At 35.1% G+C, this 15,862-nt stretch overlaps 1 protein-coding gene across 2 annotated transcripts in view; it reads left to right on the top strand.

Annotated features, from left to right (window-relative positions):
* The window catches only part of LOC150077938 (uncharacterized), a 635,130-nt gene that overhangs the window by 84,678 nt on the left and 534,590 nt on the right, over nucleotides 1–15,862 (top strand). For both annotated transcript variants that reach the window (XM_090384667.1, XM_090384666.1), the window contains exon 3: nucleotides 13,572–13,688. In XM_090384667.1, the coding sequence (XP_090240793.1) occupies nucleotides 13,572–13,688 (117 nt within the window). The remainder of the gene's footprint in view (nucleotides 1–13,571; nucleotides 13,689–15,862) is intronic.

Genomic DNA, 15,862 nt, shown 5'->3' with positions numbered 1-15,862 from the left:
TTGGTAAGAGGACCCTTCAGTCCTCCTCACCAAACTTGTTGCCATTCTCTGTACACATTCAAGCAACTCTACATCCTTCCTAAAATGAAGCCTCCAGACCTGTATACAGTACTCAAGCGTGGCCTGACCAGTGCTTATACAAAGGGATAGTCATCTCCTTTTTCCTACTAGCAAAATTCACGTATATCATTGACAGTACCCCATGACCTGCCAGAGCAGGTCATGGGGTACTGTCTTTCATTGCTCAGAAAACTTCATACCTGACTGCACAATTAATCCCAGATCTTTATCATTTTTTACCACCCTAAGTGTAGTACCACATAGTTGATACATTCCTCTGGGATTACTTCTACCCTTATGCAGTACTTTGATTTGTCAATATTAAACTTCAGTTGCCACTTCTCAGCATATCTGCTCAAATTTTCTAGATCCTGTTACACTGTCATTACTGTCATTAACAACCCTGCCAACCTTTGTATCATCTGCAAACTTCGACACTAAGCCTAATATACCTTCATCAATATCATTGAGAAATATACAAAACAACAGAGGGCACAACATCAAACCCTGGGGTACTCCACTAATAACATTAATCCATGAAGAGCAGCGTCCATTGATTATCATCTCTGTTTTCTCCCACTCAACTACCCTTTTATCCATTGTAGCAACTTACACTTAATCTATACTTACATTACCCTTAATCTTATACTTAAGGTTAACCTTATACTTACATCTATACTGCTTCAATTTGTACAGTAGTCTTCCATGCACAACAATGTCAAAAGCTTTCCTGAAATCCAAATATATGATATCAGAATTATTTTTTACATCCAGTTCCTTTGTAAATACAAAATAGCATCCAAACAAATTTGTCAGACAAGATTTTCCCTTAACAAACCCATGCTGTGTTTGAATTATTACTGCAGTCTTGTCTAGATGATCCTGCAATACATCTTTAAAAGTGACTCCATTATTTTTCCTTGAACAGAAGTTAAACTAACTGGTCTGTAATTACACGTGTCACCCTTAGAACTCCCTTTGTGAATTGGGGATAAATTTGCATAACTCCAGTCCATGGGGACTTCCTCCTAGTCCAAGGATGCTCTCATAATTATGGCTAAGGGTTGGCTTACTTACTTTGCCACCTCCTTTAATATAACCGGATGGAACTCATCCACCCCAGGTGCCTTTCTTATGTTTAACTTCAAGAATTTCTCCTCCACTTTGCTCTCAGTTATTACAAAATCATTATGCACCCTGTTACTGTTTGATAAAATTCTGGCATTTTCCTCCCTTAACTCCTCATGTGTGTGTGTGAATGTAGATGCAGAATACTCATTCAGATTATTAGCTATCTGAGCAGGATCATCAACAGTTGAACCATCGTTATCAAGTGGACCAACCTGATTCAACCCCTTCCTTCTAGAGTTTATATAAATAAAGAAGTCCTTGCTGTTTTTCTTAGTATCCTTTGCCAAAGATTTCTCATAATCTATCTTCGCTTGCCTAACCTCCTTTGTGACTTGATTTCAGTCTAGCTTATATCTGCCATAAGCTTCTTTGTCACCTGATATTTATGTGTATCCCATGTTTTTTTCTTTTCTGCCATAAGTCTCATTAGTTCTTCTGACATTCATTTAGGCCTAAACATTGAACAATATTTCTTAATTGGTGTGAAAAGCCTAATAGCTTCTATGATTAGTTCCTTGAATTCTTCCCACTTAGAATTTGCTGTTGGTAACATCATCAGTTTGTCTCACTGTACAGAATTTAAAAACTGTCTGAGACCACTGTAATCACTTTTACGCTAGCACAAACCCTTCCCTTTACCCTTGATGCTAATTATATCTTTATGTAAATCCTACATCAGCACACTGTGATCACTGCCATCTGGTGGTTCCTTTATCTGCAAATTCTTTATACACGAATAATCACTGTTGATTAACAGATCATGAATATTACCCTCTCTGGTCGCCTCTCGAACATGTTTCTGCAGAAAACAATCATCCAATAAATTCACAAAAGTCTTGCTAGTGTGTGAGTGACCAATCCACAAGTTCTAGTCAATATCTGAGAAACACGGCGTAGTCATTACCGTGAAAGGTCCTATCAGTCGCTATGTGGTCACGGGCCTGTGCAAGTCGCACCTGTCTAGGGTACTTGACAACAAATCAGTTTCACTTATCAGAAGCACAAAATTTCTAGGAGTCATTTTTGAAGATGGCTTTTCTTTTACTGCATATCTACAAACATGTCCATTAAAGTAAAGAGTTTCACTGCAGTGTTGCTCTGAATTACCAGACATGCCTTAGGGCTGAACAACTAAACCTACGCCGACCGGGCTAGCCGAGTGGGTAAAGTACCCAAAGGTCGCGGGTTCGATTCCCGCCTTGGGCTTGGATCAAAGTACTGCAAAAAAAAAAAAAAAAAAACCTTGGGAGGTGCAATATGGCCACAGAAGCCGATGCGCCAACAACTACCAAATCAAAAAAAAAAAAAAAAAAAAACTAAACCTACATTTATTTTATAAAGCTACAATAGTCTCAATTATAACCTATGCTGCCAACCATTGGGTTAGACATATTTCACTTAAAAACTATATAAAGTTATCCTCTTCAGCATTTTCTTTTTCTCTTGTCCTTCAAGTTTGCCTAACCATATCAACTGGCTGTATTGATTCTTGTGGTCATTTTACTACTGGACATGCATTTTCTGTGGTGTCATGAGTTTACCATTACTGGCTCAACAGTGGTTGAACAACCAGCCAAAAGTCACACATGGTGCTGATTCCTGTGGTGAGCATTGTATCTTTTCTCATTCATAGCAGCAATGCACCAGTGGTTCAGCTAACTACCCAGTAAAATGTAGGAATAGCAAGACCAATATCCACAAGGACTATGCAACAAATAGGCTATGGCACCCATGGATACCCATGCTCCCTGCTCACTCTGAGACACAAGGACACTATACCACAGACCTCAATGCCAAACAAAAACTATAGTTTAAGTGTTTGGCACTGAGGCTGATTCAATACCTTTAAAACTGTATAATTTTGATAATAAAATAGTTAATATACCACAGGATATAATATGTCTACTGATTCATATTAACATAATATTGTGTTGGATTAAAAACTATGAATAGCTCATGGAAAAACCCCTAGTCCTCACCTGCAGTCTAGGTCCTGAATGAAGAGGTCATAGCTCAGGGCTGTAGTTAGATCTCAGAAAATCAGACTTCTGCTTGCTTGCTTGCAGAGATTTTCTGAAAGAACTTATATGTAATCTAAATGGCAAATAAGATTTTGTTTCAAAAATACATCTTGGTTAACTTTACCACTTCCTGAGGGCACCTCCATAGCCAGTTGGGCAGGAGCAGCAGTGTGTAGCACACGCTTCTTGATTCGACCGGGGTTCGAGCCCGTGACCACCAAATACGGAGGATGCGGAAAGGTCAGGAAATGACCACTGCATATCCTCTGAGCAATATGGCCTTAGTTGCTAATGCTCCTAAAAACCAAATAACAAACCACTTCCTGAAGCAGGATGTTTCTCAATATTAATCAACCACAGAGGCTCACATCTGGTGAGTATGGTCTTGGCACACCCAGGGTCCTGAGCTGGATATCATCATTCTTCTCTTTCTTGGTGATGCCCTTCTACTTCTGACTGACTCTCTCGCTCTCTCTCTCTCTCTCAGGTTAACTCGGGAATTTTTTTTGGCTGGTACAGCATAAGCCTCAGGCTTCCTTGCATCATATGGCTAATAATAATAATAATAAATTAAAATCCCCCATTATAACACAATCTGATTTACTGACCCATTCTATTTCTTTCGTTGTGCTCATTAGTTATTAGGCCTATAACACACTCCTCTCATTTTTGCTTTTCCAGTGCTTATGTCAAATTCTAGATAGTACAGGTTAAAAAGTAAGTTTAACTTAGGTATAACATTTAAATATAGAATGGATTAAAATTAACAAACCAATTTGATATGTAGAACAGATAAAGAACATATAAAGCTAAGTAGTCAGTTCAGAAGAAAAAGAGGGATGACCAAAGGGAGTTCATCTTCTAGATCCAGAAGCCAATTACAATGGCCAACAATTTCAAAGACTCAAACTCAGCCACAACTGCACGCATAGGATTTTCATTGTGGTGGATCTACTACATCTACAAAGGTCTTGCTAGTGTGTGAGTGACCAACCCACAAATCACAAGTTTCAGTCAATATCTGTGAAGTAAAAAATCCCCATTATAACTGAATCTGATTTACTGGCCCAAGTTAAACATAAGAAAGTTAAACATAAGAAAGGAGGCCGAAAAGGAACTGAGCTAACCATTAGCCTTAATTATGAGAGCATCCTTGGACTCGGGAATCCCCACGGACTGGAGATGTGCATATATTTGGAGATGTGCAAATATATCCCCTAAGGGTGACGAGTAATTACAGTTAGTTTAACTTCTGTTCCAGATAAAATAATGGAGTCACTGGGTAAAGATGCATTACAGAATCATCTAGACAAGATTGCAGCAATAATTCAGACACAGCATGGGTTTGTTGAGGGGAAAGTCTTGTCTGACAAATTTTCATTGGATACTATGATGTGGTTCAGAATTATCAAAAAATAATTTTGATATCATATACTTGGATTTCAGGAAAGCTTTTGACACTGTTGTGCTTGGAAGATTACTGTTCAAATTGGAGCAGTATGGTATTAAGAGTAAGTTGCTACAATGGATAAAAGGGTGGTTGAGTGGGAGAAGACAGAGATTGGTAATCAATGGATGCTGCTCTATGTGGACTAATGTTATTAGTGGAGTCCCACAGGGTTCAGTATTGGGGCCATTGTTGTTTTGTATATTTATCAATGATGTTGATGAAAGTATATTAGGCTTAGTGTCGAAGTTTGTGGATGACAGTTTGCAGGTTGGCAGGGTTGTTAATGACAGTAATGGCAGAGTGCTGTTTCAACAGGATCTAGAAAATTTGGGCAGATAGACTGAGAAGTGGCAACTGAAGTTTAACATTGAGGAATGCAAAGTACTGCATATCGGTAGAAGCAACCCCAGAGGAATGTACTAACTGGTGGTACTACACTTAGGTAGAAAACTGGTAGAAAATAAAAAAGACCTGGGAGTGATTGTGCAGTCAGATATCAAGTTTTCTGAGCAATGCAGACAGGCTGCCAGAGCATATCATGGGGTTTTGTCAATGATATACAGGAATTTTGCTAGTAGGGAAAAGGAGGAGATTATCCCTTTGTATGAGGCTATGGTTAGGCCACACCTTGAGTACTGCATTCAAGTCTGGATGCCTCATTTTAGGAAGGATGTAGAGTTGCTTGAGCACATACAAAGAGAGGTAATGAGATTGGTGAGGGGGGAACAAAGGGGTCCTCTTACCAAGAAAGGCTTAAGTTCTGCAAATTTTGCAGCATCTGGATACTAGACCCCTGCAAAGTAATCTGATTGAGGTGGGTTGAACATGCTGAATTCTGATGGGATTTTTCTGCTTGCTCAGATTACAAACCTGAAGGGATATAAATTCAAATTGAGGAAAAACAGTTGTAGAATAGATGTGCAGAAATTTGTCTTTAGCCAGTGGATGGTTAATTGCTGGAACAAAGTTCCATCTGTCATTGTGGACGTTGCAGCTTAAATAAATTCAGTGAGGAACTGGACAAACTTTTAGAGTTAATGATTATGTGAAATTGCTTTTTTTTTTTTTTTGGCTGATGCTGCATAGGCTCATATGCTTGCTTTCTTGCATCACATTCCTCAATTACTATTATTCTATTTCTCTGTACAATTGTTCATTGTACTCATTAGTCATTAGGCCTATAATACACTGCTATTCTCATTTTTGCTTTCTCAGTGCTTAAGTCACACCAAACCGACTCATTGCACTGTCTATCTATGTCAACTTGATGTACTTCCTTTGATTTTATGTTTTTCTTAATTAACAGCATATCCCCTCCTCCCTTCCTATTCTGTCTATCCTTTCTGTACACATTGTACACCCAAATTCCAATTCTGCACTACTTATGTCTTTGTAACTCCCTGTCTCTGGTATCCCTTTCAAATTCATCAAATTTGCTTACTTTACTTTTAGCATTTGGATGCTATATTTTCCTGACATAATTATACTGAGATATTATTCACAAATGAAACTTTCCTTTATATTATTACAATAATTGGAGTTACATTACAACTTGACCTGAGACACAAACATCAAGAATTCAATATGAACAGGGTAAACAAAGTATGTTTTTAAAGTTGTAATGGAAATTGCTCTGTTAGACACAGGGGAGCTAAAATCAGAACTATATAACATAAGAGTTTGGAATGTACCTTTTATGCAAAACTTAAAAGTAAAAAATGTGCTATGAAATATACAAATTTTCTGTAAATAAGAAAAATCACAAGCAGTTATTATAGAAAATCAACTTGTACTGAGGAAAGTCAAATGAATCAGACTAGCTACAAATTTATCAGTTCAGTAATAATAATAAAATTGTGAAGGCCAAGTAAATTGAAATTAAAATTAAATAAAAAGTAATAGTTATAAAGAAGTTTAACATTATTAGAATTGAATAAGAAAAATAATAACAACAATAATAATGATAGTAGTTGAAAGTGTAAATAAATAAATCACAATATTAATATTTACTACTGCAATAATAAAAGCTAGGAATAAATTATTTTGAGGTAAAGCTTTACACTAAGGTGCACCAATCATATATCTAATTTATGTTAACCAAATGAATTCAAGTATCAAAATAAATTTTAAGGAAAGTTTGGAAACAAAAGTTACAAGTCAAACATTAATTTATTAGAACTAATGGTTAAAGTTATTTTATCAGGGAAAAATAGAACTGAAATAAGAATTAGAGAAAAGTAATCTTAAGAACTTTTTTCTGCTCTAAAAAAAAGAAAGTTATTAGCAAGTTAATGAATGTAGTGCATTACATTTTGGGCACACTAGAAAATAGTAATTCACGATTTATAACACCCCCTCCCCCCAAATTCAGTGACTCTTTTGTGCAAACTGAGGAAATTTTGTTTTTGTTCATCCTCACCATATTCATTCCTCCAATTAGTGCATGACAATGAACATAATGTACAGTGCTTCAACTATGATGTTTGGCATGTGGATAGCCTATGTGATCTAGTAGTAGTAACGGCAAATGATACAAGAAAGCATGCTTATATAGCATCAACCAATCCATACTTTCCAAGAATCTGTCTAGTTCTCTCTTGAATTTATTCAACCCATCCACTTCCACAACAACAGATGGAAGCCTGTTTCGACAATCAATAATGCAAAAAAAGATATAATAATTGCCAGATTTCCATTGGTCCAATTTTAATGACATGTGGGATGGTTTAACAAATTTTTCTGAAAGAACTAAATGTGAAATTTCATGAAAATCCACTAGTAGTTATTACACACAGACAGATGGTCATGGGACATGGTGAAGACAATAGGTGTTTTACACATACATGCTAACGTGCCTAAAAAAAAAAAGCAAAGTTATTAAATGTGAAAAAAAAGTTATCAAACTTGGAAAAAAAAAAAAAAAGAAGAAAACTAAAAAGTTATTAAACTTAAAAAAAAAAAAAAAAGGTTTTGTACCTTCTTTTTTTTACTTTCAATTTTTTTTAAATAAGTGAATTAAATAATAACAGTAATACATAAATATTTAACTAAAGCAATAATAATAACTAATTTGATTAGTTCCTTATAATGAAGTTAGGATCTGTAAATAATATTTAAACAATAGTTTAATGCAAAGTACCACATATTAGCATTAGCATTAGTTATATGGTAGCAGTATTCCCAGAGTACTGTACCAACTGTGATACCACACTCAGGGTAGTGGAAAATGAAAACTACCTGGGGGGTAATTGTGTAGTCATATAGGAAGTTCTGTGAGCAGTGCAGTGCAGTCAGGCTGCCAGGACAGCTCATGGGGTTTTGTCAATGATATACAGAAATTTTGCTAGTGATGTTAAGGAGGTGATTATCCCATTGTATAAGGTAATACAATGGGATAATCGCATTAGGTCAGCCCACTTCTTGAGTACTGCATGCAGGTCTGGAGTCCTCAGTTTAGGAAGGATGTTGAGGTCCTGGAACAGGTATAGAAAAGGGCAATAAGATTGGTGAGGGTAACAAATGAGTCCTCTTACCAAGAAAGGCTTATGTTCTGCAAATTGCAGCATCTGGAAGCTAGGCACCTGTGAGGTGATTTGATTGAGGTGTTTAAGGACTCTGAACAGATTGAGCAAGCTCAGTGCTAATAGCATTCTTTCTCTTGCTCAGACTACACACATGAAGGGGCATAAATTCAAATTGAGGAAATATGGGTGCAGAATAGATGTGTGGAAGTTTGCTCCCATGTGTTCTTGTGGAAGTGGATAGCTTAAAAAAATTCAAAGAACTAGACAAATTGTTGGGGATTTTTTTTGCTGATGTTATAATGTTGTTATAAGCTTGTTTTCACGCATCATTTGCCACTACTAATAGTAACGTTAAATTTTGAAGTACAGAGTTTTCACAAAAATCAAATGGTAGTCTATTGAAACAGATTTATTTAATCACTATAAACAGGAACTAAAATTACTGTATTTGGTGGGGGACTCCATTTTGTTCTTAATGTATTTGGAGTAAAAATTATAATTTTTTTTGCTCCCCATATTAGTCCACCCAACAGAATGAGAACCAGAGAGATGTTAAATTTTGTCAGGTACATTAGAAGTTGGTTACTGTTCACTGTTTAGCCTGATCTGTACCTTAAAATTAATAACAATAATAAATAAATATTAAACTGAAGCATTAATCACTAATTTATAAAAATACTAAAGAGCACCCTGTCCGGATTTCACACGTAGCTGTTGGACATTGGCTCCAAAAAGTAACAGTGTGGACAGCTGAATAATTAACTGCGGTGACGACACCTGAAGGAAGGAAAAAGAACAGGAAAAACTTTGCAAAAACTGTATGGAAAATATCTACTTTGTCTGTCAGGCCTGTGGAAAATGTGATTTCTGTGAACAACTGCCCAAGAAAGGAGACTTTTGAAGATGTTAAGTCAAAATGGGTTGTCTTATGAACTTGCATTTTGTTGAGGATAGATGATTTGTTAGACTAAATAATTTTAAGTTTTTTGATTATTCATTGTCATTATCATTAAAATATATTATCCCCCCCCCAGTGGGCATAGTTCACCCTTGATCTGTCTTTCTAGTACAAATCATTTTCTAGACTATCAGCCGTAGCCAGGTGGGAAGGAGCAGCAGCAGTGTGTAGCACACGCTTCTTGATTAGACCGAGGTTCGAGCCTGTCACCACCAAATACGGAGGATGCGGAAAGGTCAGGGAATGACCACCGCATATCACGGAGCAATATGGCTTTAGTTGCTAATGCTCCTAAAAACCAAATAACAAACAAACAAACAAACAGACTATCAGCCTTCCATTTACTATTTCATTCCATGTTATTCAATTTCTTACCAGTTCTTTAGCATTATTCAGAGTACAGCTTCTTTCTTCTAATGATTGCTTAGTAGAAACTATCAATCTACTGTCTAATGATCTGCCTCTGAGTCTGTTACCATTCATTTTTGTTTTAAATATCTGTTTAGTTTATCTCCCTTTTCCCATCCATTTCACGTGTGATATCATCTTATGTGTGTTCAAGTAAATTACTCAAAATTTTATTTAGTATTGTTTAAAGAAAATTTAGCTCTCAATTGTATTATTAGGAACTAATCAAATTAATTCTGTAGTTCCTAATATCATTATTAATATTGCATCATTATTGTATTATTTATTATTGTTATTAGTAATTTGCTTATTCAATATAAATCTTTTTTGCTTTGTCTTATAGCTTTTATGTAAAACCTTACCTGAATTTAATTTTGTTTCGGCTAAAGAATATTAAGTGGTTCCTAGTTTAATTATTGTATTTGTCATTATTATTAATTTTACTTTTTGTTTTAACCACTCTGGTGGGAACTTAAAATTCACTTTGTGTTATTATGCTTTTTTTTTTTTTTTTTTTTCTGTGGAAACAATTTTCACATTTCAGTGGATAGGTAATAATGATTGAAAAAAACTAATGCAGTGATCATCATGATTGTTGTTATCATCACTTTCTTCTCCTTATAGATTTTTCTTTATCTCCATGATGGGTATTGGTACCAGGTACATGGGGTGATTGTTGTTATGTTTGGCTATTATTGTTATTGGCCACTGAACTCTATATACAGGTGTTCAGGATCATGGTTTTAGTTCCTTGTAGGTATTCTTTATTATTATATTTAATTTCTTATTAAATTCTGAGGATGTGCTCATAAATATTGCCTATCATTTTTTAGTCTAGAATGATATAATGATAGAAAGTGGAAAAAAATAGAGAGTGGTAATCAATGGACACTACTCTTTGTGGACTAATGTTATTAGTAGTGTCCCTGGGTCCATGTTAGGCCCATTGCTATTTTCTAGTATGAACCAGAGCTATAATGCTCAATACGTTCTACGTTGATATCAATATTTGTAAAAGAATAAGAGAAGTTTACCTCAATATGATACATAGAACACTTCTGTGCAGAAGTGTTCTATGTATCATATTGAGGTAAACTTCTCTCATTCTTTTACAAATATTGCTATTTTCTGTATTTATCAATGATATCGATAAAGGTATATCAATTCTTCTATCAGGAAAAACCTTTTTTGTCCAAGTTTTGCAGATGATACAAAGGTTGGCAGAGTTGTTAATGACAGTAAAGACAGTATGCTACAGCAACTGGATCTAAACTGAAGTTGTAATATTGACAAATGCAAAGTACTGCATATGGGTAGCAATAACCCAAGAAAAATGTACCAACTGTGTGATACTGCACTCAGGGAAGTGGAGAGTGAAAAAGACCTGGAGGTAATTGTGCAGTCAGATATGAAGTTCACTGAGCAGTGCAGACAGGCTGCCAGAGCAGGTCATGGAGTCTTGTCAATGATATATAGGAATTTTGCTAGCAGGGACGAGGAGGTGATTATACCTTTGTATAAGGTAGTGGTCAGGCCACACCTTGAATACTGCATACAGGTCTGGAGGCCTCATTTTAGAAAAGATGTAGAGTTGCAACGAGTACAGAGAAGGGCAACAAGAGGAACAAAGGCTCTTACCAGGAGAAGCTTAAATTCTGTAAGTTGAAGCATCTGGAGACTAGGCACCTGTGAGGTGATCTGATTGAGGTTTACAAGGCCTTGAATGGTTTGAGCAGGCTCAATGCTGATGGCATACTTCCGCTCGCTCAGATTAAGAACCTGAGGGGACATAGATTCAAATTGAGGAAGACACTTGTAGAATAGATGTGTGGAAGTTTGCCTGCCTTTAGCCAGCAGGTAGTTGATTGCTGGAACAAACTTCCATCTGTTGTGGAAGTTGACAGCTTAAATAAATTCAAGGCTGAACTAGACAAACTTTTGGCATGAATGGATGAGTGAAACGGAAAGGTTTCTTTTTTCTTTTTTTTTTTTTTTTTTTTTTTGATTGATGCTATATAAGCTTACTTTTTTGCATCATGTGAAGTGAACTTCACTGCATACTCTTCATGTAAGGTGGTTGGATTGAGTGTGGGTTTGGGCTCTTTTGATAATTTTATTGTAGACTGTTTTTTTTCTGTCTTGTGTAATGGATTAATTTCTGGTGATAAATTATATCACCATAGAAGTGAATGCATTACACATTTCCATTTGTGTCTCTTTTAATACAATGCTTTCCTGATTTCTAATGTGCTGGACTTACGATAGTGATGGGCCCGATGTCCTTCATTATTTTGGTTGTCCAAATTACAGGCAGTTTTTGCTTTACGATTTCCCGGGTTTACGAGTTTCCCCCCCCCAAGTATACACAAAATCGAAAATAAGAACATTAATTGCAAAAAAATGAATGTTAAACATTCATAAACATCGCATTCCAAACCACATGCATAGCTATAGAATACAGTGTACCCTGCTTTTCGATATTAATCAGTTCCAGAGACACCATTGTATTGTGAAAATATCGTAATGTGAACTCAATAACACATTATTTCTTGGTAATTCGTTTCAAGACCTCGGAAGTTGAAATTTTCGCTGTATAACTAAGCTATTTACTCTCTAAAATGTCATTTTTAAGGTCACGAGCATGACCTTAAGGCCATATAAAAGGTTGTGAGCGTGGTTTGTAAATTGTATTAGTTACCAATTCTAATCATTAAAATGCACTAAACTTTCTATATGTTCATATGTTCTGCTATTAGAACCAATTTTGAACGCCTTTGTGACATTTTTCTAAAGCACATTTCTGGAAGTCACGACCATAAAACAATAAAAACAATTTGCACTTTCCGGTTTATTGGGCTTTTCTGTTACTGCAAGCAATTATAAATGGGTAGTAAACTCGATCTTATTGCATTTGTAAAAATATCAATAGCTGGAATTGTGTTGTTTTTTATGTTATTATGGTGAAATGTGTTTCCCCTTTACTGAAATATTCAATGGTATAAAAAACTTGAATAAATTTTCAGAATCTTCTCTTCATTCCTTTTTTTTTTTAAGCTTCGTAAACGTCTTACTCCACACAAATCATATTAGTTGCAATTTGTGCATTCTGTTAAAAAATGCTTATGCATGCAATCGTGAAATTTATAATTAAAAGAGAAGATTATCTTGGAAACAAACGGCTCTTGAAGCATTTCTGAAGAAGGCGACTCCTTGTGCAACAAACCAACAAGTGCCAGTCCAATAATGAATGATCAATGAGTGTGCATTTAGTCGATGATGAAGAAGAATAAACATTCTTTAACATTTGTAAGTCATAAATAATTTCTGTATTATTGTAATTTGCTTGATTTTACAGGCTACGTTTTCATTTCTTTCGATAAATCAATCATTGTTTAGACATAAACCAATCAGCTAACTAATTTCATTGTTGAGAATGTAACCCCTATTTTTAACGTTATGGAAATAAATTCCTGCTTTACGAGTTTTCGCTTTATGAGCATGCACTAGAACGAATTAACTCATAAAGTAGAGAACTACATGTATATACAGTTTAATTTTTGCATTATTATGTCTTGGTCATTATTATATTATATTATCTTATGCTATGCTGTAATTAATTTTGCTAATGTGCACATGCTATCAATTAGTTTGTAATTCAGAATTTATAAGCTTTTTTCTTCTGAATATCATTGGAAATGTAACTTCAGTTTGAAATATTATGGCTGTGGAAAATTAAATTCTGAAAATCATTTGTGTTATGCCTTCCAAAAACATATCTCTGATGTAAGTCAGGGATGCCTATATTATTACTATTATTAGGTTTAGGATCCAGTATCTAGAAAATTCCCCTATTTGTTGTCTGAGCTTAACTGGACAAGGGATGGTGGTCTGGTACAAAAATAGATGAAAAATTTAATTTCTTATTCAAATATAGTCATATTGATGTGTTATTATTGCTGTATTCTTGTATTTAATGTTCTGCATATTCTATAATATACCTAAATTCTTTTTATTTTTAGAGTTTTATTCCTTTGGTGGATAAACTTGGTTTATGTAAACAGAAACTGAGGCCAATTGAGCACCTCATAACCAAAAAATTGAATTTTGTTAATTATTGTGACTTAAAGATATACAAAGTAAGTGAATTTTCTTTAAATTGATTTGTAGGTAGTAAGTTTCAGTTTATCATGAAAAAGAAACACTAATTACCATGAAATAAATGCATAAAATTAATTCTACAATTAGGGTTATACTTTGCACGGTGCGATTTTGCTACCTGAATATTAGTATTGGTCATATAGTGCAAGGAAACCACAGACTTTTGCTGCACCAGCCAAAAATAAACAAATAAAAAATAATAACTATAAAAATATTAAGAAGGTTAAAGTTGATAAGAATATAGACAAATTATGAGCTTCCCTCCTCACTTAGATAGCTGTCCAGTTGACCTTTGAATTTCTTCAAGTTTTCAGCCTCTACTGCCTGCAGAGTTAACTTGTTCCAAGTTACCTAATATTCAAAATGAAATAAAATTATAAAAATAAGAAAAAGACAAAGCAGTTGTCACCCTTAGCACACAACTATGCCTAAGGAAACACACCCCCATACCTGCCTAAGCATGTCTGCCACTTTATAATAAGTAAATAAAACAAATTAAAGAGAAACAAGGAACTTGCAAGCACCACTTCCCTTTTTGTGGGGACATCAGAACTTGTGAACTCTAAAGAGGATTCTCTTTTATTTATTGACCCTATCCAGCCAAATGTCAGCAGATGTCCCTATATTATCTGAACACAGAAAGAAAATAGCAGAAGAACTAAGTTCATTGTAAAGAATGCCATGGCCACCACCGTCTATTGGTTAAGTAAGAAAATGTAACAAACTAAATTTAAATTTAAATGTCAATCCTACAGCCCTGTTCCAAACTCAAAATATGTAAATTAAGTTTATTAGAACACTCTTATAGACTCGTAACTGATTTCATCTTGATCCATTCTTCTCCTCCCTTAAGAAGTATAGTTGTAGAAATACCACCCATGATTCCAGTCATATGGCAACATACTTTAGTCACAGTACACTAGTTTATATGGTTTACCAGGCTGCATTTCTGTACAAGTGTTTTTAGGGGTGGATTTGCATGTTGTAAGATGATATAACTGGAATAATTCATGGGAGGTAGTTACTTCCATACTTGAGATTGGGCATTTCAAAAGGTGCAAAAAAGAGTGACTAGTTTGATAAAGAGCATTAAAAAATATCTGTGTGAGACATGGCTTAGAAGATGTGGTCTGAGAGCTTAGCTACTAGGCATTTAATGTGGAGGGGGGGGGGATTTGATTGGAGTCTGTAAGGTCCTGAGAGTGATTAGCAAAATGAATGATGGAAGAATATCCTCATTTGAGGGTGAGGCAAGAACCAGTGAGTAAAACTATAAATTCTTAGGGAGGATCAGTAGATCAGATCTTAAGAAACTTATCTTCGATCAACATTATGGAATGTTAGAATAAGTTGCCTACAGGAGTGACTAAGGAGAGAAGTATTGGCAGAATTCAAGGAGGAATTGGATAGACATTTTTTGATGATTGGAATAATATGAGGTTTTTTTTTTTTTTTTTGCCAAATTCAGTATAAGTTTGTTTTCCTTCGAGCATTCCTTCATTCTTCAGCAGGATTTGATCAGATCCTGATTGATGGGAAAGTGGCAAACCCACTGTACTGTCACAAAGGACCTTGAGTACATTATAAGAGTTTTTAACCCCTGGGGACTTTATTTGATAATTCTATTACTCATAACTATTGAACATGTGGTGATGTCTTTGTCAACATCTTTAGTACAGCATAGTAAATGAAAGTGTGTTTCAGATGTTGAGGCAGCACTCAAGGATAATTCATATTGCAGCAGAATATGCTACATAGAACCCTGCAGAAGTTTTAGTTCCAAATTTGATTCCACAGACAGCCTCCCATTTCTCCCAACAGAGACATTGCTATAAATGAAATGGAAACTTTGATCCATTTCATAAATCATTACTCTTATAGACTTTTGAATAGGTACATCAGGCTAATATATTGTTAATGCCCTTTGTACCATGTTTCAGATTGATAAGTTGATCCATTCCCCATGTCACCTTTAATATGTATTAAAATATTGTTAATGTATCTCTGAAACATTCATCACAGAATTTTTTCTAAGTTACATTAAAAAACAAACATAATTATGAAGAAGTGCTTTTTCACAGTGATGCAGTTAAACCATTATATGTTTCATGTTCTTCAGATACTTTTATTCGTATGTTTTGCATTATTAAAT

This window comes from Mastigoproctus giganteus, chromosome 11 (assembly GCF_048544385.1).
Source record: "Mastigoproctus giganteus isolate SK-2022 chromosome 11, ASM4854438v1, whole genome shotgun sequence".
Lineage (NCBI taxonomy): Eukaryota > Metazoa > Arthropoda > Arachnida > Uropygi > Thelyphonidae > Mastigoproctus > Mastigoproctus giganteus.
Note: the sequence above shows the minus strand (reverse complement) of the source record. Positions and strands in the feature narration are given on the sequence as shown.